Consider the following 27,791-nt stretch of genomic DNA (forward strand, 5'->3'; position numbering starts at 1 on the left):
TGCACTTCGTGAACTCCATCTCCTTGAGAACACGGTCGAGTTTGATGTTCCAAGCTCTTAGAGCAACTGGTGCAAATACTTCGTCGAAGTCTATGCTTTGTTGTTGCACGTAGCCTTTTGCGACTAGCCTTGCTTTGTATTTGATCACCGTTCCATCTGCATTCCTCTTGATCTTATAGATACACTTCAAACCTATCAGTTTCACACCTGCCGGCTTCTTGACGAGCTTTCAGGTCTTATTTTTGATGATAGATTCGATCTCTGCCTTCATTGCATTGATCCACGCTTGTATCACTGCAGTTTCGATGTAACTTTCTGGTTCACCATCGATGGTGAGCAAGAGTCTGCCACCTTCAAATTCAGCAAGTAGGATGTAATCATCGAACCGCTTTGGTTTTCTGATGTTACGACGATATCTTGATGTTACATGCTGGTCTTGGTTTGCATCGTTGTTCTCTGCTACTTGCTCTTGTTCACCTGCGTCTACAGCTTCTTCTTCTTCATTATTGTTTTGCTCTTCGTGGTGTTGGTGATCTTGATGCTCATCACCATCTCCTTCTTCTGTAACATCAATATGAGGAAGCTTGAATGATCCTGGTTCTTCGTCCACGTTTCTTGATAGTGTATACGATGCGGTGAGATGTCTAGTTACACCGTTTTCTTCACAAAAACGAATGAAATCAGAAGATGTGAACTCTCCTCCTCTATCGGTGCGAAAATTCTTGAGTTGTAGCTTCGTTTGATTCTCCACGTACTCCTTGAACTTTTTGAACCGATCGAACGCTTCACTCTTCTCTCTTAGCAGCATCGTCCACATATATCTTGAGTAATCATCAATTAAGACAAATACATATCTATTGTTTGCTGGTGTTGATGGTGATATCGGACCGCACAAGTCACCATGTACCAACTCCAATACGTGTGATGCTCGATACTTTGCTTTAGGCGGGAAAGACTTCCGAGTTTGCTTCCCAACTAAGCAGGCGCTGCATACATCTTTCTCGTGTATCACCTGAGGCATCCCTACTACCATCTCTTTTTCTACCATATTCTTCATGACTCCAAAGTTCACATGTCCTAGCCGTGCATGCCACGTCCATGTAACATCAGTTTTTTGTATTTGAAGACACTTCGGATATTCAACCTCCATTGGTGTCTTGTACAATCGGTTTGGTTGCCTTGCGACTTGTACTAGTAGCCTTCCACGGGGATCTTTCAGCATCAGTAAGTCTTCTTTCATATTAACCTCACAACCCATCTCGGTTGCTTGTCCAAGACTTATGATATTGTGTTTAAGACTTGGGATGTAGTAGATATCTTTGAGTGCTCTTCTCTCCCCTGTTTTTCCGATGAACGTGATCGAACCTTTCCCAACAATCTCGACGTTTGATCCATCACCGAATTTGACTTTGCCTTTGATGCTCTCATCTAGGTTTGAGAAGAACTCTCTCTTGCCTGTCATATGGTGACTTGCACCATTGTCAAGGTACCATATACTCGTATTTCCATCGCATTCATCAAACCTCTTAGGAAACACTCTCTCTTCATTGAGGAATACTACTTCACGCATATATAATGCATCTGCTTCTTGTGTTTCCGTTAGGTTAGCTTCTTCTCTTGGTCGTGTAGGACAATGTGACACGAAGTGCCCCATCTTGTCGCATCGCCAACATCTAACCTTAGAGTAGTCCTTATTGGTCTTGTCTGAAGCTTCTCCTCCTTTGTTATGACCATCAGAACCATTAGACCTTCCTCGTCCTCTTCCTCTTCCACCATAACCTCTACCTATGCCTCTTCCTCGCGAGTTGCTATGGCTTCCACTACCTTGCATATCATTCTTTCCAAACATTAGCTTCGATTGACCTTCATCTTGGGTTTGTTCTTTGATGCGTTCTTCGAAAGCCTTCAATCTCCCAACAATGTCTTCGAATCCCGTTGAATTTAGATCCAGCACTTGTTCTAACGAAGCTACGATGTGAATGAACTTCGTTCTTGGAAGTCCCTTCAGAAACTTCTTTAACAGCTTTGATGCTTTCATTATCTCTCCTAACGTGGCTGCTCTCGATGCTAAGCCTGAAAGTTTTCCTGCGTAGTCATCCACCGTGTCTGTGTCTGTCATCTTCAGTTTGTCGAACTCAGACATCAAAGTTTGTAACCTTGCTTCTCTCACACGATCAGCACCTAGGTTACGGGATTTGATAGCTTCCCAAATATTTTTCGATGTATCATGTTCTCCAATCTGAAGTATTAGCGCCTCCGGGACTGATTGAAAGATTAGAGCAATCGCCATATTGTTTTTCTTTGCATCGTTACTCCCTGGATCAATCGTATCCCAAACTTTGTATAAACGAAGCATCACTTTCATTCGCATCAACCATACGGTGTAGTTGGTCGATGTTAGCATCGGACATCGTATGTCCTTCTTCATCTCAAGACATTTATCACGTGCTTGAGAATCGTCTCCCATGTTTTGATCGAAGTTACAACTCCTCTTGTAAATGACCTTCGAAACCTGGCTCTGATACCAATTAAAGTTGCACAAACACAAAGATTATAAGAACTTCTCTTCTTATTAGATTTAGAAACTCTCTCAAAACTAAACCTTTCAATGTGTTTCTCTTGATGGAACATCTCTCCATGAGAACTCTTTATATAGGAAGAAGCTACATCTTTTCCTAAGGGCGAAGCTACATCTTTTCCTAATAATAATATGGAAACATTCCTAAGCTCGATATGTTTAACTTTTTCCTTTAACCCATCAAACTTCACTTTAATGAGTTAATTTGCTCCTCAAGTTAATTGGAATTATCCAACACTTCATGCATTCCATTTTCCAAATTAGTGCTTCAAACTCAGCATCAAAGGTGACATACTTCAACGAAGATTCATTGCCCCCATCATGATATCAGCCGAGCCACTCTTTCTGCAAAACCACCCTTGTCCCATAAACATGTCTTCCTCTTTCCAAGCTCCGTCAATATAACAAACTCTAGAACCTTTCAGGGCTAGAGCCGCAGATTGTTGTAAACTCCCACTATAGGAATACTCCACAGGACCATTCACCGTAAGTGATCTATGCTCAAAAGAACATCAATTAATGCATTTAAGGGACAATCTTCTTCTCTTACGCCTTCTTGGTGTTCTCTTCTGAATGCGAACCAAGCTTGGAACATAAGTGAGGACAAGTGGCCAATTGAAACGAGATGCCTCTACAATATATTTATAAACTTGTTTATACATATTCTCTCCAACAATGTACATTCTGGTCTTATCTTTATCATCCGGGTCTTTGTCACAACACACTGCCACTTTATTCTCCTCGTCCAATAAGAAGCTTGTCACATTCACTACACTTGGGAGGTCAAATTTATCAAAATCCACGGTCAAGACAAAGTTGCTCCTCCACGACAAGTCCTCATCAACCTTATTGGTCACCTTGACCATGGATAAATATTCTGATGTAACACCGAGAGCTTTTCATCCTTAACAACAGACAAAGGGAGACACACAAATCTCTCGGTCGTGAAATCAAACTTCATCAATAAAAAACCGGTTTCTTCATTTTCAGCAACCCAATAATTATTTCCTTTCAAAGATATGCCATCGCAAGACAAGGTGTAGTCACGAGTGAAGGAATCAAGAAATCTTCAAGAATCAGAGCAAAGCTCATATATCTCACACTCAACAACCCACACTCTCTGGTCGTTTTCATAATACCAAGACCTCAAAATTTTTTAGCTATGGCCAGAAGAAGAAGATCTGCTGTATCCTAGAGCATAGTATCATTACGCCCATAAGGAGTTCTGGGTTTGATATTCATCGTTTGACCAGTACATGGGTTCCAAACCAAAAATCTAGTGTTTCCCTTTGTGGAGCATAACATTAAACCATCACAGTGAAATATATGCGAGAAGATCAAATCCTTTGAATCCTCTAGACTTCCAAGTTTACCGGTGACCATGATAGATGGTTCGACGCCCTTTTTGTAAAGTCCATGAAGGTCTGCAGCGATTGAAGTAACCCTAAGATTGCTCAGTAACATCGACTCTCTTACAGTTTTACACATCTTCTTGTCAGGGCCGGTTTATACACTTGATAGACCCTGGGAAAAAAAAAATTAATTAGGCCCTCCAACTTATAAAAACTTGCTACTTACAAAAATGTTACTACAACTAAAATACTAAACAACCAACAAATCTTTCATTTCTTTGTCTCCGTTACTCATTTTCCTAGAATAATAGGCATCTAAAAGCGCCTAGAGCTCTTACCTAAGGTAAACACAAGATTCATTTCTTCTTTTTAAAATTTAAAAACCTTTTTTCCAACCAATAAAAATTATTTCATTTTATTATCAAGGTTATTCCACCTTGTATTATGGATTTCCTAGGAATGAGTGAACCTGAAATTAGAAAAAAAAACTTGAAAATTCAGTTAGACCATTCACACGCTAATGTATTTATAGTTCGTCAGATTGAGATGATTATGCAGGAACGTTGGATGTGGCAAAAAATATATGGAGACAAAGTATAAATTGGATCATAAACAATAGTGATTTGTTCTCAGATATTTTTCAAATGAAAATTGTGTGAACACAAAAATATATGACATATCGTAGATCAATAATCTAAAACGAAATCTTACCAGAGAGACTAGGGTGATCAAATTCAAGTATTTGATGTAAAAAAAATTGTGATATTTAGGGAAGGAAGATGAGAGATTTTGTGAGAACAAGTTAAACGAAAAAAGAAAAACAAGAAACCGTAAATAATATGTGGACACTTTACAAGGTTAAATAATTTTTTTAATGGGCCCCTTACCTCGTGGCGCGAGGGCGATGCACCCACTGTCGCTTCCTCTAAGCCGCCCTGCTTCTTGTTCTTCTCCACGAACCTCGGATCTCTGAAAAGAGTTCCAACGTTTACAAGTAGTTTTCAACTCTGATAGAGACTTGGCCGAAACCCTAGAAAGTATCTCCGCTTCCAGATCGTTTGGGAGATCGGATATCATCATCACCATCTTCCCCGTCGTGATTTCAGATCAGATCTCTCGATAATGAAGTTATTAACATTAATTTTATTTAAAGGCCCAACAATTTATTATTATCAAAGGAAAAAGGACATTTTTAGACCCCAATTATTTGCGTCGTGCCATTTTAGACCCAAACAAAACATAAATGCAAAATCATTTCTAAATTAAGATTTTTTTAAAAAAAATTCGACCCAAACTTAAATCCGTAACATGAAATCCTACCTTGACTAACTTATCGCTAGTCAACCGTTAAACCATGCTTAGTCGGATAAGAGAAAGTTGCCGATTTTCAAGCCGTACAATTTCAGTCGTGCCTTTTCAAACATGAACAATGAGTAAATGCGATTTCATACCCAAACTGAACGAGAATTTGAATTTCATACCCAAACTGAAAATAGTTTGAATTTCATAAAAAAAACCTTGACTAACGTTTAGTTAGTCAACCGTTATTTTTTGAGCAAATAAGTGTATAGGCCGAGATGACTTGTCAAGGGAGAATTAAAAGGACGTTGTTTTAGCTAAAATAATAAAATTCGTCAGTTGGAGGGCCGAACTCACGCTAGACAAATTAAACGAAAACTTTACCATCAGATCAAAGTAATTTTTGTCATATTTACATATATTTTAATTTATATCTTTGTCTTGTTCGCCAGTCTACTCTCTTTCATGTTACACCATTGTTTGACTTTTTCTCGATACTAGGTTTGCTCACGGTTTCGTCGCGGATCGATTCCTGATCAAATGGATTCGATTTCTTGGGCTTGATAATGCCTCAGTTCATGCTAATTCGTTTTTAGATGAAGAAACCAATATCCGCTCTTGTTTACGTGTTGCAGCCGAAGCTACTCTTCTTGGCTCCCAACATTACCTTGTCATGAGATTTTAAAATGTTCATTACTACTAAAAATAGAACTTCCTAGAGACTGAAACTTCTGAAATTGACAACTGAGATAGATAGCCAAAGGGAGAAGAAGCTAGTGATTTCTTCACTCGTTTTGGTACCTATATAATTTAGTATATATATAGATTTTACAAAACTTGACTTAATCCAGTGGTTTACTGCTCAATTTAGTGCCTCTCTAGGCGTATGTTCGAGTCATAGTGAGCATTTTTTTAATTAGTTTAGTTAAAATGATGTCGGTTGACTAACTAAACGTTAGTCAAAGTAGTTGTTTATGTTAATATTGAAGTTCGGGTATGAAATTTAAATTATCGTTTAGTTTGGGTATGAAATCGCACTTACTCATTGTTCAAGTCTGAAAAGGCACAACCGAAATTGTAAGGGTTGAAATTGGTACTTTTCATTTATCCGACTAAGCATGGTTTAACGGTTGACTAACGATAGGATTTCATGTTACGAACTTAAGTTTGGGTCGAAAATTTAAAAATAATCTCAGTTCAGGAACGATTTCGCACTTATGTTTTGTTTGGGTCTAAAAAAGCACGACGCAAATTGCTGGGATCTAAAAAGACCATTAGTTTTTTTAACTTGGTGGAGAACAATGTTCTTTTTTTTTGGTGGAGAACAATGTTATTCTCGGGAGTTCCGATACTCGCATTCTCTTCTCACTCACATTACAAAACTGGCAGTTTTGTCACTCAACCGTTATTTTTGAGCAAATACATGTCTAGGCAGAGATGACTTGTCAAGGGAGAATTAAAAGGATGTTGTTTTAGCTAGAATAATAAAATTCGTCAGTTGGAGGGCCGAACTCACGCTAGACAAATTAAACGAAAACTTTACCATCAGATCAAAGTAATTTTTGTCATATTTACATATATTTTAATTTATATTTTTTCTTGGTCGCCAGTCTACTCTCTTTCATGTTACACCATTGTTTGACTTTTTCTCGATACTAGGTTTGCTCACGGTTTCGTCGCGGATCGATTCCTGATCAAATGGATTCGATTTCTTGGGCTTGATAATGCCTCAGTTCATGCTAATTCGTTTTTAGATGAAGAAACCAATCTCCGCTCTTGTTTACGTGTTGAAGCCGAAGCTACTCTTCTTGGCTCCCAACATTACCTTGTCATGAGATTTTAAAATTTTCATTACTACTAAAAATAGAACTTCCTAGAGACTGAAACTTCTGAAATTGAAAACTGAGAGAGATAGCCAAAGGGAGAAGAAGCTAGTGATTTATTCACTCGTTTTGGTACCTATATAATTTAGTATATATATAGATTTTACAAAACTTGACTTAATACAGTGGTTTACTGCTCAATTTAGTGCCTCTTTAGGCGTATGTTCGAGTCATAGTGAGCATTTTTTTAATTAGTTTAGTTAAAATGATGTCGGTTGACTAACTAAACGTTAGTCAAAGTAGTTGTTTATGTTAATATTGAAGTTCGGGTATGAAATTTAAATTATCGTTTAGTTTGGGTATGAAATCGCACTTACTCATTGTTCAAGTCTGAAAAGGCACGACCGAAATTGTACGGGTGGAAATTGGTACTTTTCATTTATCCGACTAAGCATGGTTTAACGGTTGACTAACGATAGGATTTCATGTTACGAAGTTAAGTTTGGGTCGAAAATTTAAAAATAATCTCAGTTCAGGAACGATTTCGCACTTATGTTTTGTTTGAGTCTAAAAAAGCACGACGCAAATTGCTGGGATCTAAAAAGACCATTAGTTTTTTAACTTGGTGGAGAACAATGTTCTTTTTTTTTTGGTGGAGAACAATGTTATTCTCGGGAGTTCCGATACTCGCATTCTCTTCTCACTCACATTACAAAACTGGCAGTTTTGTCATACCTTGATAATGGTTAAGGTTAAGGCTGAGACATTGACCAAACAGAAACTAGCCGAACCAAAAAAAATTCAAATTTTCAATTCAAGTTCCATTAGGTAAAAACTGATATTTCATTTTGCTATGCCGACTAGTAGAGTTGAAATCTCTAAGACTCTAATGGTAATATTATTATTAAATTATCTATGGCAGGCTCAGTTCAACGATTTTAGAGGTTGGATCCAACGAACACGTTGGAATCTATATGAATTAAGGTTGGTAAATTTTTTAAAAAGTAAACAAACAGAAAAAGAAGAAACACTAGACTAAACTTTATCTTCTTCCTAGTAAAACGAATCATGTAACGACGGTTTTGTTCATCAAAATCCCAATATATCATAAATAATGTTTCGTCGTTTAAGAAATTGGAGACGCAAGGGGAGTAAAGATATGATTAATAAATCATCGATCCAATTTCAAAAGCAACAGAAGACCAGAAAGTGGCTATAATGAAGCAGAACAATGTAATTGTGTTAAAGATGGAATGTTCCAAAAGTAAAGAAGAATAGCTTAATCAAGAATCAACTAAAAGAGAAACAACATTTTCAAACAATCTATGCTCTCGAAGGAACATCAAGTAATTCATTTAAGGAACAACCTTCTTTTCTTAGGGGGGTGTATTGAATCTGACATTTGAAGTAATTTGATTTTTAATGAGTTTGTAGATGATTGTTGGAGAATTAGAGAATTTGATGTGATTTTTGTTAAAACACTCTAGAATCTCATCTAAAACAGTGAGATTTGGATTTTTATTTTTATAACTAAGAAACTCCTCTCAAACACTCTAGAAACCATCACTACAAGAAAACAGGGGGATTCTGATGGCCGAAATCGTCGGAAATTCGTCGGAATAGACCGATTCCGACGAATTTCCGACGAACCCGTCCGTCGGTATCGTTTCGTCGGAAAAAAAAAATTCGTCGGAATTTCGTCAGAACTTCCGACGACTTTCTGACGAATACCGAGAAACGTCATTCTGACGAACTTCCGACGATATTACGATGCGGATACACGAGACCAGAGTTCATCGGAAAACTACGTACCGACGAAGAACGTTCGTCGGACAATTCCGACGTAGAGTGTTCCTCGGTTTATTCCGACGAACTTTGGGCGTCGGAAATTACCGACGGACAACGTTCGTCGGAATATACCGACGAACCAAGTTCGTCGGTATATTCCGACGGAAATGTGGTTTGTCGGTAAATTCCGACGGATATATGTCCGTCGGTATATTCCGACGATTATTGTCCGTCGGTATATACCCATTTTTTTTTACAAATTAATTTTGCATTTTTATATATTTTTTTATATTAATAAATTTAAAAAATCGGAAATTTAAAACTAATAATATTATAAAATTTAAATTCATAAAAACCGAAATAGGAAAAAAACATTCATAAAGTTTAAAATTCATACAAACCGAAATAGAAAAAAAAACATTCCGAAAGTTTTAAAAAGCCGAAATAAACTAAGATGAACTCGAAGACATCAAACGATCTAGCTTCTGCATAATCTCGGTGTTGAACTTCTTCTGGGATGCCAACTCAGCAAGGATAGTGGCATTCTCCGAACGGATAGTGGCATTCTCCGAAAGGATAGTGGTGTTCTGCTCCTCCAATGCCCCAATCCGTTCATCTTTGTCATGTAGCTCCTCGAGAATCATGGGATCGGCATACGGAGCTTGCGAAGAAGATGCCGGATACGAAGAAGCACGACGGGCCAACCCAACTAAACGGCCTCCTTTCCTTTTAGGAACCGCCTACAAAAATATTTAAAGTAAGTAAATAGGGACAAGTAAGTAATCGACATTATAAAAAAAATATATTAATAAAAAAAATTACCTTTTCAACCATCTCATTTATTTGCAATAGAGACAGGTTGGTTGAAGCTCCCGTGGAGTCGCCGTCATCAGAGAGAGGCTGAGATTGAGAAACTATCTTAGCTTCCACCAAATCAACTACACCTTTGATCACGGGGTCCTGAATTTGACCCGTCGTCTTGTTAGTGTGAGCCACCTTAATGAGTTGGAGACGATCAACGGGATTACCGTCATTTGCTTCGATCTAAAAAAACCGCCATTATTAGCCAAGAAATATATAAAATATTTATTTAAAAAATATAAAGATAAATAATAATAAAAAACTTACAAGTTCATCCTCCTTAGTAGACATGGAGCAAGCGCCGAGGTTGTGCACATACATACCTTTCCCGCCACGATCGCTCTTCCGGTTCCTGGAGTTCCTAGAAGACGTCTCTGCAGTGTCTTCCTTCTCCCAATGAGCTATCAACTGCTCCCACACCGTCCCGTTGATGAACCGTGGCTTCTTGTTCTTCTGCCAAACTGTCTTCCACGCGTTTATCTGCTTTGTGTAAGAGTCCATGGCCTTTTCGTTGAATTTCTTACGGACTGTTTCCGTAAGATCGGAGTGCCAGTTGAACTCTTGCTACAAAACAAACACAATTTAATAAGTAAATATATGTAAAAAAATGTAAAAACTTTAAAAAAATGAAGAGTTACTATACCGCAAACTGACGAAACCACAACTCTCGTTCGTCGGAAGGGATCACACTCCACTTTGGATATCCAAAACGGAGCATGGAGTACATCATCTGGTTGATGCTCCGGCTAATGCCATTTTTCGACTTGGTGAACCTTAAAAAAAATACAAGTTAGCAAGTTAATTAAAGGAAAAAATATAACGGTACAAATAAAAAAAAATACTAACCAAGTGCTATGGCCTCGTCGTGGGTTGGGTTGGAGAAACGGGAGATGCTCTCGACCTGGTTGTTGAACCAATAGATGAACCGGCATGACCCCCGGATCCTGTTGAGCAGCAGCGTGAGGGGCAGCGTGAGGGGCAGAGGGAGCTGGAGCGGGAATATATGCGGGAACCGAGTCATGAGACGATACCGATGCACGGGAACCGCTCACCGAACTACGTCGAAGACGGGCTGCGGGGCGGGCTTCATCCTCGGCCCTAAAAAAAAAAAATTAACCCATCAAACATATTTTCATTTATATATTTACAAAAGGTTTTATAAACGTTTTAAAAAAAACTATTAAACCTTTTATATATATACATATATATGTATACAAAATTATAAAAAATTTATAAATATAGAAAAATGTTGTTAAAAATTTATAAATGAAGAAAAATGTTTTTAAATATTTATATTTTTTTTAAAAAAATGTTTTATTATACATAGTTTATTAGTGGAAGCTTAAAAAAAATTATAAAATATTTTAAAATTTTTATTATACATGATTTACATATATATATATATATATATATATATATATATATATGTATACAAAATTATAAAAAATTTATAAATATAGACAAATGTTGTTAAATATTTTTTAAAAATTTTAAAAACGTTTTAAAATATCAAAAAACGTTTTTAAAAATCAAAAAACGTTTTTAAAAATAAAAAAAAAACATTTTAAAAAATCAAAAAACGTTTTTTAAAATCAAAAAACGTTTTTAAAAATCAAAAAATGTTCCAAAAAAAACTAAAACAACAATCCAAACAACAATCCTAACTTATATATCCTAAACTATCCATTCAATCCTAAAATTTTCAATCAAACAACCTAAAATCCGAGATCAACTTCCAAAACCCTAAACAATTGATTAAAAAAAAAGGTTTGGGATGATTCTTACATGATTTGGGGTTTGGGGAAGAGATATGAGGGTGAGGAGAGGATTCGCCGGTGAAGAGAGGTGGAGAAAGGCCGGAATCGCCGGAGAGGGGGAGAAATCGCCGGAGTGTTTGTGAGAGAGAGAGGCCGCGGAGATAACGAAGAAGGAAGGAGAAGGGTTTTTATTTCCGAGGATTCCGACGGACACGGGTTCGTCGGTATTCCGTCGGTATAATTAAAATATACCAAATGCCGATTCGCGAAAATTTTCAAGCGGTTTGGTTCTCCCGGGCTAATTGAAATTCCGACGGAACGTGTCCGTCAGTATTTTCCGACGGACACATTCCGTCGGTATATTCCGACGGAATTCCGACGACTTAGTGTTTAGGGTGTTCATTTCAAGTTTCTAAATGCAAAATCCCAATCTTTGATAATATATATAGTATTTGCATAAAGATTTAACAATAAAAATGTTTTATAACACGATTTTACACAACATTTTTTGTAGTGTAAGCTTATATAAATATGATTGTATAAGTATATAATGTTAAGATGAGATGTTATGAAAACAATGATATGCATACATAAATATTTTAATGAGTTGTTATATTTGAACGGTTGCGATCAAATACTATACTAAACACTTATTATGTGTTATTTTCATAGTTTTGGCATCTAAATTTATAGATTTTTATGATTGAAACTTTATAGAAAAACATGTCGTCGGTATTTCGTCGGAAAATACCGACGACATTCTGACGAACTGGACAAGTTCGTCGGAATGTCGTCGGTATTTTCCGACGAAATGCCGACGACCTTTCCAATTTTCAATGAAACCCGTTGTCGTCGGTATGTCGTCGGTGTATTGCGAGGGATTTCCGACGGACCATTAAAAAAAAAAAAAAAAAAAACTAATCAGAATCTTCTGAATCTTCATCAAACTCCCCAACCTCGGCTTCCGGCTCTGAATGTACGACAGCATCATGTCCAAACACAGTCAAATTCTCAACGAGTTGAACATTTTCCAAATCTTCAACTGCCTGGGCGTTGCTGGTAGACTCTGGTTGCAATGGTTCATCATCATCAGAAGTTCCATCCACTCGTCCTCTTGGGTTGATTTGCGTTACAGTAACCCATGGATCGTCTCTGTACGTCACCCGAGGGTAACTGATGTAGCACACCTATACATATCAATTATACAAGTATTAGTTCAATATATAACATTAATTAATTATATTGGTAAAAAATTATGAATAGATTGACATACCTGATCAGCTTGCGAACCAAGAATGAAGGGATCATAATATTGAAGTTTCCGCCGCGAATGAACTGATGTAACACCAAACGCATCAATCTTCACTCCTCTATCTGGGGTGGTGTCATACCAATCACAATAGAATACTACACAACGCAATCCAACCATTCCAGGAAATTGGATTTCCAATATTTCTTTTATGTTGCCGTAGTAGACATCGTCACCAGAAGAAGATGAAACACCAGCATCATATGTTGTCTTAGAATGACCTTTCCTTGTGAATGCATATCCTCGCGTACAAAATTTAGGATATGATTTGACCACATAGTTTGGTCCCTGCACAAATTCGCGTATCCAATCATCGAACACAAGACCTCTGGCCAAACCATCATTCACCTATAAATAAAAACATATATGATTGCAAAATTAATTAGTTTATATATATTAAATTTAAACTAATCATTTGCATAGGGTAATATGATATATGACTCACATAACTACGAAGCCACGCAGCAAATCCGTTATCTCTAAGTTGTCGAAGCTCATCTTCTGTTGCATGCCTGTGAGTCATACGCAACTCCGCCATATATACACTATATACAAAAATATTATCAATATGAAATAAATTTATTGAATATTAATCTAACAATAAATGAATAAATATTTTTACCTCTCATATTGTAGAACATCTTCACAGTTGGTGAGCAAATATGTTTGCAAATGAGCGTGCTCAGTGTCCGTAAGTCTCCGCTTCGTGAATTTTCCACTAAGTCGTCCTATTTCCTTGAACATGCTTGGGACAGTAACATGATATGTTGCTCTCTCCCCTCTATCATCATGCCGAGCAGGTCTTCGGTGTTTTGTTTGCACTTCTGGTGGAAAATAATTTTCAGCAAAGATTGCAGTTTCTTCATTGATCACCTGTGCCACTATAGATCCTTCCACCCTGCTTTGATTTTTGACCATCTTCTTCAGATGATGCATATAACGCTCAAAAATATACATCCATCTGTACTGCACAGGACCACCAAGTTCCAATTCTCTTGCGAGATGAATAGCAAGATGTTCCATTACATCAAAGAATGATGGAGGAAATATCTTCTCAAGGTTGCACATGCTGACTGGTGCGTTTGTCTTCAAATTATTAATACCCTCTTCAGTCACTACTCTGCTGCATAAGTCGCGGAAAAAAACACTAATCCCTACATAGATAAAAGACATAATTTTCGTAAGTATTAAGTTTTTATAAGCATAATTGTTAAATATAAAAATAAATTAAATTGTAAAAATATAATATACCTGCAATTGCTTCATGAACATTACGTGGCAATAATGCTGAAAAAGCAAACGGAAGGAGGCGCTGCATAATTACATGACAATCATGACTCTTCAAGCCAGTAAACTTTCCTTCGCTTCTATCAACGCAGTTCCCCAAATTTGATGCATATCCGTCAGGAAATTTCACTTTATCTGTAATCCAATCAAAGAACTCTTCTTTTCTAGCACCATCTAGCCGATAAATGGGAAAAGGGGCCGTACCGTTCTCATCAACGTGAAGTTCAGAACGATCACAAATATCGACTAAATCCAACCTTGACTTCAAATTATCCTTCGTTTTACCTTGGATGTTAAGGACTGTGTTCATCAGATTATCGAAGAAGTTCTTCTCAATATGCATGACATCTAAATTATGCCGCAATAGATGACTCTCCCAATATGGCAGATCCCAGAAAATACTCTTTTTGTGCCAGTTATGTAGCTCTCCAACCGCATTGACTCGAATGTTTTCATGTCCACCTACATCTGGCGTCCTTTCTGCATCAAAATACCTAAACTGCTTCAACAAATCTTTCCCACTAACTTCCTCAGGTGGACCATCAAACACCTGCTTGTTCTTCGTAAACGAAGTCTTACTCCTGCGGTATGGATGATCAGGTGGTAGAAATCGTCTGTGACAGTCAAACCAACACGTTTTCCTTCCGTTCTTTAGTTGGAAAGCATCTGTGTCATCTTGACAATATGGACATGATAGCTTCCCATGTGTTGTCCATCCAGATAACATACCATATGCTGGAAAGTCACTTATTGTCCACATAAGTACTGCCCGCATCTGAAAGTTTTCTTTGCGCGAAACATCGTATGTCTCAAAACCATGCGCCCATAGTTGTTGCAACTCATATATTAGTGGTTGAAGAAACACATCTAGTGATCTTTTAGGATGATCTGGCCCGGGGACGAGAATTGAGAGAAACAAAAACTCTCGTCGCATGCACAAGCTCGGCCGTAAGTTGTACGGTGTCACAATAACTGGCCATAGAGAATACTGCCTTCCATGCTTTCCAAATGGGCTGAAACCATCAGTAGATAATCCAAGATAAACATTTCTTCTCTCTTCCGCAAATTCTGGATATGTTGACTGGAAATGTTTCCAAGCCTTTGCATCTGAAGGATGTCTAATCTCACCATTTGTGGAATGCTCTGCATGCCATCTCATTGCTTTTGCTGTGCGCTCACACTGATACAACCTCTTCAATCTTTCCGTCAAAGGCAAATACCACATTCTTTTGAATGGGATCGGAACTCTTCCCCTCGTCTCCTGATAACGAGGTTTCCCACAAAATTTGCATACATTCCGTGTCTCATCCGCTCTCCAGTAGATCATGCAGTTGTCAATACATACATCTATCACTTCATACGGTAGTTGAAGACCTGCAACAAGTTTCTGAACCTCGTAGTATGAACCCGGTGCAAGGTTATCCTCAGGTAGAATACCTTTGACAAAATCAGTAATCGCATCCATACATTCTTCAGCCAAATTATAGTCTGTCTTAATACCCATTAATCTAGTTGCAGATGATAAGACTGAATGACCATCTCTACAATTTTGATACAAAGGTTGTTTTCCTGCATCCAACATGTCAAAAAATCTCCTAGACTCGGGGTTTGGTTCTTCCCCTCTATAATGATCATGTACCATCTGCTCAGTACCTACACCATAATCTATATCCGTTCTAGATTCTTCTAACCTAATATCAGGCTGAGGTTCACTAACAGGCTGAGGTTCGCTAGTACTACCATATTCATAACCAGTTTCCCCATGAAGGTACCAAACTTTATAATTACGTGAAAACCCTTTCATATACAAATGAGTCCAAACATCAAATTCTTTTATAACCTTATTATTATTGCAAGAAGAGCAGGGACATCTTAACATACCACTTTTTGCATCCGGTTGCTGTTGAACAAGCCTCATGAATTCTCCAATCCCTTGAACGTATTCTTCCGTAAGCAAATTGGTGTTCGGATCCAAATGAGGTTTATCCATCCACGAACGATAATAAACTTCTGAAGACATGATTTTCACGGAATTGTTATGACTAAAGAGAATGAAGAGAGAATGAAGTGTGAATGAGTTGAATGAGGAGGGGTTGTATTTATAGGAAATTGCTTACGGACCTCCGACGACTTTCCGACGGAATTCCGACGGATGTAAAGCAGTCCGTCGGAATTCCGTCGGTATTGTCCAATCTCAAACGGCTATACAACGGTCATATATATTTGTCGGAAACGGTCACATGGTTCGTCGGAATTCCGTCGGATAATACCGACGGAATTCCGACGACATTCCTGTAAATCGGAATGTCGTCGGAAATTCGTCGGTATTTTCCGACGGAATTCCGACGACTACAACGGTTACATTTTTTATCGGAATGTCGTCGAAAAGTCGTCGGAAAATTCCGACGAACCCTATTTCGTCGGAATTCCGTCGGAAATGGCCGACGGAATTCCGACGACTTAGTTTTTTTGGATTTGGTCGGAAATTTGTCAGTATTCCGTCACAAATATCCGACGACCTTGGTGTCCGTCGGAACCTCCGTCGGAATTCGGTGTGTTTTCTTGTAGTGCATTAAAGTATTCTAAAATCTTCAACTTAAATTTTGTTCAATAACAGTGGATATCAGAGTGTTTTATGAAATGACAAGTTCAATAACACTTGCTTTTAAAGTGTTTTTTAAAATCCATGTTTGAATAAAAGTGGATTTGTCATTTTAATGCAAATCACTTACACCCCCCTTAGGGCATGATTATCGGGTAAAACCCGTTTGGGTTTCTAATTAAATTTTTTTTTTTTTTTATCTGATTAAAAAAAAAAAATTAAAAACGGAACCAATCGCGGGCCGCCACGTGTCGTGGGGCCCACGAAATAGTGTAACAAACGGACCAAAGCCGTTTCTTATTTTGCGACATTTGAAGCCCGTTTTACGAAAAGTGTGGGGTCCACTCTTGAAAAAACGCTGCGTTAAAGATGGCGTTAGTGAATGCGAACTAAGCTTGGAACATGGCCAGTTGAAACAAGATGCCTTTACAGAATCGTTATAAACTCGTTTAAACATATCCTCACCAATAATGTAGATTCTCGTATTATATTCATCTTCCACATAGTCTGCATTAGAACAAATTGCCACATTGCTCTCCTCGTCCAACAAGAAGCTTTCCACATGCAGTTTAAATTTATCAAAACTCCCTTCCAAGAAGATCCTCCACGACAAGTCCTCCTCATCAACAACCTTATTGGTCACTCCTCATCACGTTTGATCTGCCATCAATGTGTAGCACCGAGAGTTTTTCATCCCTAACAACCGAAAGTACATTGTTATCTACACGTTCAAAACTCTGAAACGGAAGAGGGAGACGCACAAATCTCTCCGTCGTGAAATCAAACTTCGTCCTCAAGAAAGCATCAGTTTCATTATCTCCAGCAAGGAAGTAAGTGTTTCCTTTCAAAGACACACCACTGAAATATACAAAGTAGTTAAGAGGGAATGAATCAAGAACCCTCCAAGAATCAGAGCTAAGCTCATAGATCTCACACGCAGAAACCCACACTTTCTTCTTGTTTCGATAATACCAATACCTCAAGATTTTGTAGCTATGACTACAGTCAGAAGAAGAAGACGTGGTGTATCCTAGGGCATATCTATCATTCCTTTGGTAACAAGTTCTGGGTTTGATGTTCCTTCTTTGACCAGTGCATGGGTTCCCCTCGTTGGAGGATAACATTAAACCGTCGCAGTGATATAGCTGAGAGAAGCCCAAATCTTCTGAACCCTTTAGACTTCTAAGTTTACTGGTGAACTCAATAGATGGCTCGACGCTGCAGCTGTGGAGATCTCCACCGATTGAATAAACCTCGTGATTGATCAGTAACATCGACTCTTTTACAGCTTTACATAACTTCTTGTTCTTCTCTACGAACCTCGGATCTATGAATAGAGCGTACCATCGTTTCCAAGTCGTTGTCAATCTGCACAGAGACTTGGCCGGAACCCTAGAGAGTATCTCTGATTCCAAATCGTCTGGAAGGTCCAAGATATCATCATCATCTGTCTTCTCGAAGAAGAAAGCTTCCTCTTGCCATTATATTATTGTAAAGCCCAACAATTTAAAGCCCATTGGTTTTTGCTACAAAAAAAAAATGAGACATTTACAATTTAAGCTGTGATTTTGTCCACATGGACAATTTTTAGCTGGACGACTTCTAATGACCGTCTTAAGGGGATGTGTATTTCGTTTCCAGTCATCTCGTCCTTTGTTATGTTGATTTTGTTTTCATTTATAAATTTGTTTATACTACCTATTACATACCTGTTTAGGCACACGTGTAAAATTTTTTTCGTCATATTTTAATATGTAGATAAAAATATTTTGAGTTTTATTAAATATTAAGAAATTTATCATATCATAAACAAAAATAATTCAGCAAAATGTAATAAGTTTAAACACAATTATAAGATATAACCACTTTGTTTCAAAAAACACAAACTACATAAAACACAATCATTTTTGTTTTAAAAACACAACTTATATAAATTCTAACATTTTTGCAATTCCATTTAAACTAGTTTTAAATATTTTAAATATAAAACGGGTTTTAACTGTTGTGTGCTATATTTAAAATTTAATGTTTTTTTTACAGACATAATTAAAACTCCATACTTAAAATTCAGGATTGAGCTCGATTAAGCAAACCACACTAGAAATTAAAACTACAAACAAACCAACCAACCAGATCTTAGCCAAGAAGAGATACCTAGAATAAATTTGGAGGCTAGAAACCCTAATCTTGAGAAAGAAGTGACCGCTTGCCATTGCTAGAGACGAGATACCTTGACAGTACCGTTACAAACTTGTTTACACATATCCTCTCCAACAATGTAGATTCTGGTCCTATATTATTGGTGATGATCGGTTTCCTTTCGCTGGTTCATCATATTTGATTGTAAATTGGTTTAGTTCGGTTTAGTAAATACATGTATATATATGATTGTAAAGCTACTGCTAACAATCATTGAAGATATTTTCCATTTCTCTAACAAACTTTCTCTTCTTCATCAACTCGATCCTCAATCGTAATATGGTATCAGAGCCATCGAGCTCTTCTTCCGCTTGATTCTTCATTCGATCTACTCTATTCTGATCATTCTTCACGACGATCGTCATCTCCGATGGTCGCGATGAAGAAAATCACTCGAAAATAAACTCGAACGAGAGCTTCCACAAGCTCAGCTCGCAATCCAACTCAGATCTCCTCTCGTGTTGGTACAGAAGCCGATTCACCTCCACCAACTCCTCCGGTTACCATTACTCAACCGATCGGAGTTCCTCCACCGATTCCTGTGCCTAACTCGACCGATCCAGCTCAGTCACCTCTGTTTATGCATAACGCCGATCATCCCGGTTTGCAACTAATCTCTCTTAAACTAGAAGGATCTAACTACGATGATTGGAATGCTGCTATGTGTATTGCGTTAGATGCGAAAAATAAGATAGGATTCATTGATGGTACATTGATTCGACCTGATGTCTTCGATCCTACGTTTCGTCTCTGGTCAAGATGCAATAGTATGGTTAAGTCATGGCTATTGAACTCTGTCTCTCAACAGATATATTGTAGTATTCTACGCTTGAATGATGCTGCAGATATATGGAGAGATCTACATGGTCGTTTCCATATGACGAACCTTACCGCAGACTTTTAACTTGACTCAAGAGATACAAGATCTCCGTCAAGGTTCAATGTCACTTTCTGAGTATTATACCAAGCTGAAGACCTTATGGGATAATCTGGAAAGTACTGATGATCCAGATCAACCTTGTGTCTGTGGAAATGCGGTTCGTAATCAACTCAAAGCAGAACGTGCGAAGATTGTCAAATTCTTGGTAGGGTTCGATGATTCTTACACTATTATCAGGCGTCAGATAATCATGAAGAAAGCTCTGCCCTCTCTGGTGGAAGTCTACAACATTCTGGACCAAGATGACAGTCAAAGAGGATTCTCAACAATTACTCCAACTCAGGCTACGTTTCAAGTCTCTGAAACTCCTCCCCCATTGGCTGATCAGTCTATCTCTTATGTCCAGAATGGTCCTAATAAAGGTCGCCCTATATGCTCTTTCTGTAAGCGTGTGGGACACATCGCTGAAAGGTGTTACAAGAAACATGGATTCCCACCTGGTTTTGTTTCGAAGTATAAACCTCCGGAGAAAAGTGTATCTTCTAACAAAGTTGCAGCTCAAGTTTCCCTCCCTCCATCCAACTCTGCTCCTGGTCAACCACACACAGTTGAGAATCTGATTGGGAATCTTAGCAAGGACCAGATACAACAATTTATAGCTTTGTTCAGCTCTCAGTTACAAGCTCCTTCAGGTTCTGGTCAAACTGAAGCTGTTGCATCTACGTCTGGTATCTTCTTTACTCCTAAGACTTACAACTTTGTTGGTATACTTATGGTATCTCAACATCGTCTCTCAAGTCAAACATGGGTAATAGATTCTGGAGCAACACAACATGTTGCACATGATAAGAATCTCTTTATCTCCATGGATTCTTCTCTCAATAGTTCTGTGAATCTTCCTACTGGTTCCACTACTAAAGTCAGTGGAGTGGGAACTGTAAGATTGAACGAGCACATTCTTATCCATAATGTGCTCTTCATTCCAGAGTTCAGATTGAATCTTCTCATCATAAGCTCTTTGACTGATGATATTGGTTCTTCTGTGACATTTGATCCTTCTTCTTGCATAATTCAGGATCCTATCAAGGCGTTGACGATTGGTCAGGGTAGGAGATTGGGAAACCTCTACGTCTTGGACACTCAACCATCACCTATCTCAGTTCATGCGTTGGTGGATGTTGGTACTTGGCATCAGAGGCTTGGTCACCCATCTTATGCGAAGCTTGAAGCCATCTCTGGAGTTCTAGGCACTGCAAAGTTGAAGAATAAAGGCAAATCTTATTGTCATACTTGTCATCTAGCGAAACAGAAGAAATTTTCTTACATTTCTCACAAGAACATTTGTAAAGACAATTTTGAGATGTTACACATTGACATTTGGGGTCCATTTTCAGTTGAGACTATAGATGGATTTCGTTATTTCTTAACTATGGTGGATGATCATTCAAGAGCAACCCGGATCTATCTCCTCAGAACCAAAGATGAAGTTCTCAAAATATTTCCAGCTTTTGTTGCACAAGTTGAAACGAAATATGGTGTGAGAGTTTAATTAATTCGATAAGATAATGCGCATGAATTGAAGTTTGCTCAGTTTTATCAAGAGAAGGGTATTACTGCGTATCATTCATGCCCAGAGACACCTGAACAGAACTCGGTCGTTGAACGAAAACATCAATATATCCTCAACGTTGCTCGGTCCTTGATGTTCCAGTCTCATGTGCCTTACACTCTTTGGGGAGATTGTGTTCTTACTGCGGTTTTCTTGATCAACAGAACACCCTCTAAGCTTCTGAAGAACAAGACTCCGTATGAACTTCTCACAGGGAAGAATCCAGATTATACTCATCTAAAGACTTTTGGATGTTTATGCTACGGATCAACGTCTCCTAAGCAACGTCACAAGTTTCTTCCTCGCTCACGAGCTTGTATCTTCTTGGGTTATCCTTCATGATATAAAGGGTACAAGTTGATGGATTTGGAAAGCAACAAGATCTTTATATCTCAGAATGTTGTGTTCCATGAAGACTTGTTTCCATTGAAGAAGAATTCTATGTTTGAAGCTCCAGAATGGCTCAAGTCAAAGAACTCTGAGCCTCAGGTTACATCTAATCATTCTCAAAACTCGCCTTCCCATTCCATTCCTATCTCTCCATCACAAATTTCTAAATCTCATGTTCCTTCTACTCATTCTCATATTGTGCCTTCTCCTTCCATTCCTATCTCTCCATCAGAAATTTCTAAATCTCGAGTTAAGAAAGTTCCATCTCATTTACAAGATTCTCATTGTTATGCTCTTACTCCTAACAATGATCATCCTATTCAAAACTTTCTTTCCTATTCAAAACTTTCCCCTTCCCATAATGCATACATCAATGCTATCACTAAAATACCTATACCTTCTTCCTATATTGAGGCTCAGAGAGACAAGGAGTGGTGTGATGCAGTTGATCTCGAGTTTGGAGCTATGGAATCAACTCACACCTGGGATGTTACTAGTTTGCCGAAAGGGAAGAAAGCAATGCGTTGTAGATTGTTGTACTCATTAAAGTTTAATGCTAAGGGGACTCTTGAACGAAGGAAGTTGCGTTGTGCAGCTAAAGGTTATACACAGAAGGAGGGTTTCGATTTTAATGAGACATTTTCACCTGTGGCAAAGATGGTTACTATCAAGTTGTTATTGAAAATCTCAGCTTCGATGGATTCTCCAACAAATTGATATTTCTAATGCCTTTCTAAATGGTGATCTTGAGGAAGAGATATATATGAAGTTTTTAGATGGTTATGCTGATAGACTAGCGAGACAGGGGGCCTCTGTTCCTCAGAACCCTATCTTGAAGCTCAACAAATCGATTTACGGGTTGAAGCAAGCTTCGAGACAGTGGTTTCGAAAATTCTCTGAAGCATTACTAATGATGGGTTTTAAGAAATGTCATGGTGATCATACATTGTTTGTCAAGAGCCTAAAGAATGAATTTGTGGTTGTGCTAGTTTATGTTGATGACATAATCATTGCCAACACTAGTCTTGATGCAGCAATGCAATTGACTGGTGATCTTAAGAAGTGCTTCAAACTCAGAGATCTTGGTGCTTTGAAATATTTTTTGGGGTTGGAGATTGCTCGTAGTTCTGATGGTATTTCGTTATGTCAACGTAAATATACATTGGAGCTTCTGACATCTGAGGATATGCTTCAGTGTCGTCCATCTTCAGTTCCCATGGTGCCTAATCTGAAGCTCTCCAAGTCAGACGGTGAACTTTTTGATACTCCTGAACGGTACCGTCGCTTAGTTGGTCGTCTGATGTACCTTACTATAACTCGACCGGATATCACTTTTGCGGTTAACAAGTTATGCCAATACTCATATGCTCCGCGCTTGCCTCATCTTCGTGCAGTCTATAAGGTTCTTAAATACATCAAAGGGACAGTTGGTCGTGGATTGTTCTATTCTGCTGAAGAAGACTTTACATTGAAAGGATTTGTGGATGCAGATTGGGCATCTTGTCAAGATAGTAGACACTCTACAACTGGTTTTACCATGTTCATTGGTTCTTCTTTGGTCTCATGGCGATCTAAGAAGCAACCAACAATCTCAAGATCTTCAGCGGAGGCTGAATACAGAGCTTTAGCTCTTGCTACTTGTGAAATGATGTGGTTATGTCAGTTACTTCGTGACTTGCGCATCACTCACTTGCCTCTTCCGGTACTATATTCAGATAGTACAGCAGATTTATACATTGCCATTAATCATGTCTTCCACGAGCGGACTAAACACATTGAACTTGATTGTCCTACAGTCCGGGAGAAGCTCGAGAAAGGTCTGCTTCTTACTCTTCATGTTTGTACGATAGATCAAGTGGCTGACATCCTTACTAAACCGTTATTCCCTCGTCAGTTTCAACATCTTATATCCAAGATGAGCTTGATCAATATACACAGCTCATCTTGAGGGGGCCTATTGGAGATAACCGGTTTCCTTTCGCTGGTTCATCATATTTAATTGTAAATTGGTTTAGTTCGGTTTAGTAAATACATGTGTATATATGATTGTAAAGCTACCGTTAACAATCACTGAAGATATTTTCCATTTCTCTAACAAACTTTCTCTTCTTCATCAACTCGATCCTCAATCGTAATATATATTCATCATCCGGGTCTATATAAAGTAATACTTAGCTTAGCAAGAGAGATCAGGGACGTTTGATGTCGTGAGAAACATAAACTGAAATGGTTTTTTTCCTTAGTTGAACTGAAAACGACTTGATAATTTTATATTCTCCATAGACGGCTAACTGGTACTTAAAATAATTTCGTACTGATAAGATTGGCGTTCTTTTCTTTTTGTAGAATTCTTTTCGAGATTTCTTTATTCATGTCGACATTCTTTCTTTTACTTGATGCTAGGGTTCTTAAGACTGATCTTAATTTAAGAATGAACTTTTATGAAGGTGCACAATAAATAAAACATTGGAAGTGAACATGGCTATAAGCAGAAAAAATGTATTTGAACAATACCCAAAAGCACAGAGAAAAAAAGAGGAACAAGAAAATCATTATCAAGCATCAGCCGAGTAGATACAAACCAGAAGAACATCACCAACACCTAAAAAGGTAATTCATTTAAGGGCTAACCTTCATTTCTCTGCCCTCTTTTCTAAATGATAACCAAGCTTGGAACATAAGTGATGACAAGTGACGAGTGGGAACGAGATGTCTTTTCAGTACCTATATAAACTTCTTTAAGCATAGCCTTTCCAATAATGTAGATTATGGTCGTATAGTAATCATGCACTAAGTCTATATCACAACACAGTACTGCCACTTTATTCTCCTCGTCCAACAAGAAGCTTCTGAAATACATGTTATAGCTATCAAAATCCACTTCCAAGACCAAGCCGTTTCTCCAAGACAAGTCTTTATTAGCATCCTCATTAATCTTATTGCTCACCCATATTCTCATATATGACATGTCATCTGAACTGTCATCAATTAGTAACACCGAGAGCTTTTCATCCCTAACAACTGAAAGAACAAATCTCTCTGTCTGAATCGGAAGAGGGAGACGCACAAATCTCTCTGTGGTGAAATCAAACTTCATCAAGAAATAATCACTTTCATAATGTCCAGCTACCCACTAAGTGTTTCCTTTCAAAGATATGCCATCGCGAAACATGATGTAGTCAAGAGGGAAGGAATCAAGAACCCTCCAAGAATCAAGCTAAGCTCATAGATCTCACACTGAGGAACCCAGACCTCCTGGTCGTTTCGATAATCGAAACACCTCAAGATTTTGTAGCTATGGCCTGAAGAAGAAGATGTGCTGTATCCTAGAGCATAGGTTTGATTAGTGTGGAAACTAGTTCTTGCTTTGATATTCCTCGTTTGGCCAGTGCATGGGTTCCAAACCACAAGTCTATCGTTTCCCAATGCAGAGCATAACATTAAACCATCGCAGTGAAATGTCTCAGCGAAGTCGAAATCTTTTGAACCCTTTCGACTTGTAAGTTAACCAGAGACCTCGATAGGTGTATTGACCACGGTATCGTGGAGATCTCCCGCGACCAAACAAACATCACCATGATTGGTCAGTAAAATCGACTCTCTTACAGCTCGACCTAAATTCTTGTTCTTCACCACGAACTTGGGTTCTCTAAATAGAGCGTACCAACGTTTGCAAGTCCTTTTCAATCTCGACAGAGATTTGGCCGGAACCCTAGAGAGTATCTCCGCTTCCAAATCGTTTGGAAGATCTGATATCATCGTCATTGTCTGTGTTCTAATCCTCTGACTTCTCGACGAAGAAAGCTCCTATATTCTGCTTCAGGGCCGGCTGAAGACTAGGTGCCAGCTGTGCACCCGCCCAGGGCCCATTGCCGGAGGGGGTCCATATTTTTTTCTTATAAGGTAGTAGTATAACTTTTCTTTTTGTAAACTATAAACAAAACGAAATTAATAAATACAAAATTAATAAATACGATAGTTATAAATCTAATTTTTGTCTTGGGAGACTGACTACATATTTATAGGATTTATCCTTAACATATTTCTTAAAAGTTAAATAAGGAAAATCTAACAATCTATACTATTATTTATGAAGTGATTTGGCTTATTTGTCAATTTTTCTATAATTTTAGTTAATTTTACTTATTTGTCATGTTTTTAATAATTTTATAATTTTAGATAAAGTCTAATAGAGCTATTACAGAAAAATTGATGATGGTGGTTATCCAGTTTATAGACGTTGAGAAGATAACGGGGTCATTAGGGAGAAGAACTTCGATTGTGATAACCAATATAATGTTCCTTATAACAGCAATCTATTGAAACGATATCGAGCACATATTAACGTTGACTGGTGTAACGTCCAAACAAGATCAATTAACTATTTTTTTCAAATACGGTTAAGAAAAGGTACTTTTTCAAATATATCAATAAGGGATCAGATTATGTTAGAGCTACAGTTTAGAGTGGAGATGGTAATTAAGAAGTCGAGGACGAGGTGAAAAAATATTTTAGTTGTAGGTAATAAACTTCTTAATGTTACAAACTTAAAATATGGCAGCGCCTCAATTGTTGAGTTTGTGAACAAATACGGGGTCCACTGTCACTATTTACACAGTAACTTCCACTTTTTAATTTCTATATTCGATCGTTTATAACACACCATCTCAAAACACAATCTTTTCTCCCTTATAATAAAATATCTCTCTATTCCAGTGTTATCTTCTTCGTACGGGTATAAAATTTTGCTTTGTTTAAATTCTCGCGATACAATAAAATTTCAGTTCTTTTTATAACACGTTATCAGCACGATCGTTCTGCAATTCGGTAAAATTTATTGTATTATATATACCCTGCTATAATGGTCGGTATACCGCATGTACTATTATTTATATTATGTTATAATGGCCGGAATACCGCCTATATTATTTATTAATAATTTAATTAATTTATTGGTCGGCCGAGCCGCCTTATATTCTGTTTATTGTTAATTGGTCGGCCAAGCCGCCTTATATTCTGTTTATTGTTAATTGGTCGGCCGAGCCGCCGTATAATTTATTTATTACTCTTCATTGACCGGCTGAGCCGTCGCATGATTTGTTGCCATAATTTTTACCTTTTCTAATTTTTATGAAATTTTATAGATTTGATTGACTGTTTAATACAATATTTTCAGACTGATTTTTGGTGCACTCGATTTAACACCAGCGGTCACAAAGAAATTTTTTCAAAAATTTTCCCTTTCTCAAACGGTCATGAACAGTGATTTTCATCTATAAATACAACTCATTTTCACTTCATTTCACCATCTCAAAACACAATCTCTTCTCCCTTATAATAAAATCTCTCTCTATTCCAGTGTTATCTTCTTTGTACGGAAATACAAATGGCAAACATCGAGAAACTCTAGTTCCCGGCTCTGAAAATAACCGGCGAAAACTATGTCAGATGGGTCACAAATGTGAAACCTTATTTTGTAATAAAAAAGATAACCGAAGCGATAAAAGTCGGTAACAAATCGCCACCCGAGCATATAGTTGATGCGATAATCTTCCTGAAGAAGCACTTAGATGAGAATCTAACTCACGACTATGGAGACGTTGAGGACCCAGCCGTACTATGGCAAGCCTTGAAAGACAGATTCGATAATCAAAAGGAAATCAATCTCCCTCACGCTCTTGAAGAGTGGAAAACCCTGAGGTTTCAGGATTTCCAAAGGGTTAGAGATTACAATTCCACTATCTTGAGTATAGTTGCACAATTAAAATATTGTGGTAACCCTGTCACCGAAGCAGAAATGCTTGACAAGACATACAATATTTTCCACAAAGAACACAACGTCTTATCCCGAATTTACAGAAAATGTGGGTACACCAAATTTTCTGAATTAATGGTAACACTCATGTTGGCTGAAAAGAACGATGAGTTACTAATCAAAAACCATAATTCCCGACCTACGGGAGCCAAGGCATTTCCCGAAGTGAATGCTACGGCGGTAGAATATTCGGGAAGGAGAAACCAGACCTGAACAACCTCCTAAAGGCAAAGAAACCGAAG

At 37.9% G+C, this 27,791-nt stretch overlaps 1 protein-coding gene and 2 pseudogenes across 1 annotated transcript; all 3 read right to left on the bottom strand.

Moving 5' to 3' along the window:
- Positions 1-3,009: 3,009 nt before the first annotated feature.
- LOC106378352 lies at positions 3,010-6,977 on the bottom strand (annotated as a pseudogene).
- Positions 6,978-17,085: 10,108 nt separating this feature from the next.
- LOC125588841 (putative F-box/kelch-repeat protein At3g17540) lies at positions 17,086-18,444 on the bottom strand. The gene has a single exon (XM_048760705.1). The coding sequence runs from the start codon at positions 17,928-17,930 to the stop codon at positions 17,289-17,291; it is 642 nt and encodes a 213-aa protein (XP_048616662.1). The 5' UTR covers positions 17,931-18,444; the 3' UTR covers positions 17,086-17,288.
- A 5,916-nt stretch (positions 18,445-24,360) lies between these two features.
- Positions 24,361-25,499, bottom strand: LOC125588384 (annotated as a pseudogene).
- Between the last annotated feature and the right edge of the window lie 2,292 nt (positions 25,500-27,791).

This window comes from Brassica napus, chromosome C6, assembly GCF_020379485.1.
Source record: "Brassica napus cultivar Da-Ae chromosome C6, Da-Ae, whole genome shotgun sequence".
NCBI classification, from domain to species: domain Eukaryota; kingdom Viridiplantae; phylum Streptophyta; class Magnoliopsida; order Brassicales; family Brassicaceae; genus Brassica; species Brassica napus.

Coding starts and splice junctions, on each gene's coding strand:
- LOC125588841 (XM_048760705.1), bottom strand. CDS start 17,930: ATGTTACTGATCAATCACGAGGTTTATTCAATCGGTGGAGATCTCCAC.